At 38.1% G+C, this 5,753-nt stretch overlaps 1 protein-coding gene across 1 annotated transcript in view; it reads left to right on the forward strand.

Moving 5' to 3' along the window:
* LOC115927749 (zinc finger protein 93-like) overlaps window positions 1–5,550 on the forward strand; it is a 6,116-nt gene extending 566 nt beyond the window's left edge. Inside the window, exons 2-4 of the mRNA XM_030993997.1 lie at window positions 757–855; window positions 3,276–3,374; window positions 4,439–5,550. Of these exons, the coding sequence (XP_030849857.1) occupies window positions 757–855; window positions 3,276–3,374; window positions 4,439–5,541 (1,301 nt within the window). The 3' untranslated portion in view covers window positions 5,542–5,550. The remainder of the gene's footprint in view (window positions 1–756; window positions 856–3,275; window positions 3,375–4,438) is intronic.
* The last annotated feature ends 203 nt before the right edge of the window (window positions 5,551–5,753 follow it).

The following is a 5,753-nucleotide window of genomic DNA, read 5'->3' on the forward strand; positions in this document are numbered from 1 at the left end:
AAAAAAAAGCAATAAGGACTAAAAATTGTTTGTATTTGTTAACCAAAAAGAATATAATTATGAAACCTGAACTGAATCACATACAAATGATGAGTAACAGGAATTCAATTTCTAATTCCGAAATCCGATTCCGCATGCCCATAGTGTTTTCAAAGGAGGATTTTGTGTTGGCGCGATTCAGCAATATAGCACATGTGCCTCCGAACTCCTCACCCCCCCCCCCCCCAGCCCCCATCCTCTTTGAGGTGATGACCCTTTAGTGGAAGTGTTTAATTGACAGCATCTCTGTAAGGAAATTATGTTGTGCCCCACCCCCCCCCCCCCCCCTTTACAAAATTAAAGAAAACAATATCAAAAAATAATAAAAGAAAAACATCAAAATAAACAATATTAAAACGTTGATAAGGAAGAAAAGAAAAGAATTTGACATCAACAAAATATTCATCATTTATAAGTTGCTTAGCTAAACGGTTTGATCTGACTTACTTATTCTTGAGATTATAGTTGGGAGGTTATATAGATCTAGCTAGGCCTATTCCAAATAATCACTGGTCCTTTGTAAACAAAAAATTCAATTCTGAGTTAAGTTGATAGTAGGTGGTTGCAGAGGTGGATATATTTGAGCAATTATTGTAGTATTGTAATTACGAATGGAACAATTCAAAGTAATATAATCATCGTAAATCTTATGAAGAAGTTTATTAGACAAGATATCATAAACAAGCTCATATCAGATTGTTGTGTGATGATCTCAAGTTCAGTTGGGCTCAAATTTGGCGTGTAAGGGATTGGCGTGTAAGGGATTGGCGTCGGAGCTTCATTCAAAAGCAGAGATACGAAGTTGTAAATCTTCTAGTAACGTATAGTGCAGTACTAAAGGTCAATACGCCATTAGCATTGACTCTCCAAATGCTTTGCTGGAGTGCTTAGACTGACTATAAAATGGGAGTTTTCGGCTTTCAATGATGTAAAATATGATGTGTGGTTGTTAACGATAATAATTTGAACATACCTGAAATTTTCGTGCATAATTTGTGTTTTTTCTGGCTTCTCTCGAACATTTTAGCAGAGGCTCAGCTCTGCGTACGTACCCAGCCGCGGCCCGATGAAAACTTCGAGATCTCTTGGCTTTATACACAGCATGCAGCTACCTCTCGCCCAATGCAATGTCACTGTTGTTGTTCCTGTAGGAGTTTTATGGCGTGCGTTCACATGGCACACATACGAGCAGCATACTAAATATATTTGCCATATTTTCAGATCACTTGTATAAGAAAATTTAGTTGTCAGTAAAGAAAACTAAAAATATTTTTTTTTTAATAATATAATTAATTCTTAGGTAGTCACAAATATCTATTCATCATGTTTTATACGGCTCAGAGGGGACCCTAATAATTACAAGCTCTGCTTTTACCAGGGTCTCCTCGTCTTTCTTTTAGTTAACTTTGTTTTTATCATTGCAATAATTTGTTATTTTGCACTGTAAATGTGTTATGATCCAATGTTATGCTCTGTATGTCATTTGAAAGAAAGACGAATAAAATCTTATCTTATCTTATCTTATCTTATCTCATTCACCAGTATCGCTATTTATTAGGACTGTAGGGTCCCCTCTGAGCCGTATAAAACATGATGAATAGATATTTGTGACTACCTAAGAATTAATTATATTATTTTTTTTAATGGCGTATTGACCTTTAGCACTGCACTACGTATACCGTGTCAGTATTTGAATACATGAATAGTCAAAACACTCACAACACAGAAATGCACACAATAATGCCGATGCGGCTGATCGGGAAGTTGAGAATCGACAATAGCACAGCTTTATAATACACAGCCAGGATGTGTGACTGTCACTGTGTGCAAACGATTCAAGACTTGCCGCTGACAAAATGATGAGCGCCTGTTATTTGATCCGATTTCGCGCAGAATATAAATGTCAAAATCTGGCTTTTTAGACTTTTTCCCAGTGCAAAGCCACACACTCTCGAGCTCTCAGGCCTGTCTAGTTATGAACGTCATGCAATGCATGACCATGAAATTGAACTGTTTCAAGGTTTTTCAAAGCTTATCTTACGATTGTTAGTCTAGTACTAGCTAGTGTAGAATGAATCTCCAACTTTATCTTTGGTCTGGAGCAAATCTCCTGTTTTATGTTAAGGTTAGAAGATGTGTGAGTTGGCTTGTACTGGTTGTTGTACATGTATTACTATTACTATTGATAATTGCTTATATATTAAACCACTCCAGTAAAGCATAGGGACTTCTTCTTCCTGAAAAGTGCAGGCTTCATGAAATGAAGATTAACGCACTGTCGATGCTATTATTATGCTAATGCGTATTGACCTCTAGCGCTGAATGATTTTTCGATTTTCCCTTTTGGATTGTCTTTCACCATTATGGTTGGATAATTTAAAAAAATCAACTAGACCTACTCAGAAGAGCACATTTCAAATTTCAAGGCTCACCGATGTTTCAAAAGATACTCCTTTTTGAGTACAGACCTCTTTACAGAGTATTATCGTACTATACTGGGGGTATGTGCAGGTGGACCACTACACCAGGTTTCCCCCTACTCTTATACGAATAGTGCAGGGGTTCTTAATGTGCAAAGGTAGTGAATCTTCTACACAGGGCCTCCATTTAACGTCCTATCCGAGGGAGGGACGGAGTGTTTTCCACTTGACATAACCTGCATCTATGAACAAGGGAAGGGGCACGTTAACACATAACGCAGGCTTCAGTCATCCACCTGGGTGGGAGTCGAACCCGGGATCTTTGGTTCGACAGACGGACGCTTAACCGACTGAGCCAACTCGCCTCCTTAAGTTCACTTCAGAAGTCTATCCAAAATTAGACCCGAAACTCCGGCATGGAGATACCCTACTCCAACATACCCAAAATGAAATTAATATTCATCAAGATCATGATTTAAAAGTTGATATGTTTTTACCTGTTTCGTGTCAATTTTCTTATCTTTTTCAGAGTATTTTCCGAAAAACAAAGACTTATAATATGCACTTTCTCTTGGGATTCACAGCAAACTGAAGCACAATACTGTCCCGACGGTCGGTGCGTGCACGTGCATGTGTTAAGTTAGCGACTGTAATCTTATTTAAGACAAATTAATATGTGAAGTTATAGGACAGACGGATTCATGCCAGGGTTGGCTGTTAACAGCAACAATTAAACTATAAGATGAAAATCTCAGTCATTTTGATAAGGACAAGTTGGGAATAAACTAAATCAATTTGTGCATATTTTTATTTCAGACAGGAGAAAGGAGAAACCCCAACCAGCCACTAGACAGTCTAGATACCCGAAGAGAGCAGTGAGCCGCAAGTCCTACAACAAAGAACATGTTCCTGATGGTTAGCATACAGCTTTGTAATAAATTTGTATTCTAATGAACCATGTAACCAGGGGCGTCGCTAGAAATTTTTCAGTGGGGGGGGGGGGGGGGGGGGGGGCCTGTAGAGGCCATCACAGGCCTACCGACATTATACATCTTGCTAAGTTTAAACTTCTGCATTCATTGGATATAGTACATGAGGATCGAGCGAGAATAGTGACACAGCTGACCCGACACAGCAACATATCTATGCGTATCTTTCTTGCTCCCTTGACGAGATTACTCCACCCAACAACCCCTCTCTCTCTTAACCCCCCCCCCCCTCTCTCTCTCTCTTACCCCCCCCCCCCTCTTTCCTCTCTTTCATCCCCCCATTTCTTTTTGTCTCATTTCTCTTTTCATCTCATTTTCTCTTTCTTTCCTTTTTTTTCCTTTTCTCCTTTTCTTTTGTTTCTTTCTTTTCTTTCTTTCTTTTAATTCTTCTCTTTCTTTTCCTTTTTTTTTTGCCTCTTTTTTCTCTTTCTTTTTCCTCTTCTCTTTTTCCTTTCTTTTCCTATCTTTTTCTTTCTTTCCTATCTTTTCCTTTCTTTCCCTTTCTTTTTTTTCTTTTCTTTTCTTGTTCTTTCTCTCTCATTTTTTTCCCTCCCCTTTTCTCATTTTACCAGACGGCAGCACAATTTTACCAACAAATGCCTGATGGGAGGGGGGGGGGGGGGTGTTCCAACCCCCGGCACCCCCTCTAGCGACGCCCCTGCATGTAACATCAATCAAATAACAATCCCTTTTTGTTTTTGTTAAATTTGAATAATATTTTGCCTTTTGTGACGTTTCATGAAATCAGTAAACATAATATTTAATGATATTGTGAGAAGTTGACAATATTTATGCACAGTCAATGTGATGTAAAATATTCTAAATAAAAGAGTTCTTGTTGTTATTTTCAACCTCATTCAAAACAAATTACTGTATATTCCATCCGAACACATGTAATGAATATTGTCTGCATAACTTTGAATTAGTCTGATGGAGATGACTTCATTAAAATGATTATAACATTGTGAACCTGTTTGTCATTCTCAATAGATTCTGGAGTCTATAGATGTGAGTACTGTGGATCACTCTATGCCATTCCTCTTGTTTTAGCGAAGCATCTCAAGTACAAACATGGACACTATGGTATTGTCCCGCCAGCAGGTGCACCAAAGAAAGACATTCTACAGTTCATCAAAGGAGAAATCAGAAGTACTAAAAAAAAATATGTATGTAATCACTGTGGCAAGGCATTTGATCAAGCTGGTGATCTCACAAAACATAAACGTATCCATACTGGTGAGAAACCCTATAAGCGCGATCAATGTGGTATTAAGGCATTAAATCAACTTGAAGCTGGTGATCTCAGAACAGGTAAATGCATCCATACAGGTGAGAACCCCTATGTATGTGATCAATGTGGTAAGGCATTTAATCAAGCTAGTGATCTCACAAGACATGTACGCATCCATACAGGTGAGAAGCCCTATGCATGTGATCAATGTGGTAAGGCATTTAACAATGCAGGTAATCTTACAAGACATGTACGCAACCATACAGGTGAGAAGCCCTTTGTATGTGATCAATGTGGTAAGGCATTTAATCAAGAACATGGTCTCACAAGACATGTACGCATCCATACAGGTGAGAAGCCCTATGCATGTGATCAGTGTGGTAAGGCATTTAGTCAAGTTCATGTTCTGACAACACATAAACGTATCCATACAGGTGAGAAGCCATTTATATGTGATCAATGTGGCAAGGCATTTGATCAAACGAATAATCTCACAAAACATAAACGAATTCATACAGGTGAGAAACCTTATGCATGTGATCAATGCAGTAAGGTTTTTGGTTATAAAAGTAATCTCATAACACATAAACGTATCCATACAGGTGAGAAGCCATTTATATGTGATCAATGTGGTAAGGCATTTACTCAAGCTGGTGATCTCAAGAAACATAAACGTATCCATACAGGTGAGAGGCCCTATGTACATGTATGTGATCAATGTGGTAAGGCATGTTATCAAGCTAGTGATCTCAAGAAACATATGCGCATGCATACGGGTGAGAAGCCATTTATATGTGATCAATGTGGTAAGGCATATGGTGAGTCATCAACATTAAGTAAACACAAAAAGAAATGTAAATGAAATACAGAATCAATGAAGGAAAATGGTGCTCAATGTTCATCAAATAGGAAGGCTTCCCTTGTAGCAGTCTTACACTTGGTTTTCTCTTGTAGCCGTTATACTTTTTTTTTTTCTCTTTTGGCAATTTAACGCTTGGTTTTTGCTTGTAGACATTTTACGCTTTGATCATCTCTTGTAACCCTTAAACTCTTGTTTTTTCTCTTGTAGCATTT

The sequence above is a fragment of the Strongylocentrotus purpuratus genome, unplaced genomic scaffold, assembly GCF_000002235.5.
Source record: "Strongylocentrotus purpuratus isolate Spur 01 unplaced genomic scaffold, Spur_5.0 spur5_scaffold_20, whole genome shotgun sequence".
NCBI classification, from domain to species: Eukaryota; Metazoa; Echinodermata; class Echinoidea; order Camarodonta; family Strongylocentrotidae; genus Strongylocentrotus; species Strongylocentrotus purpuratus.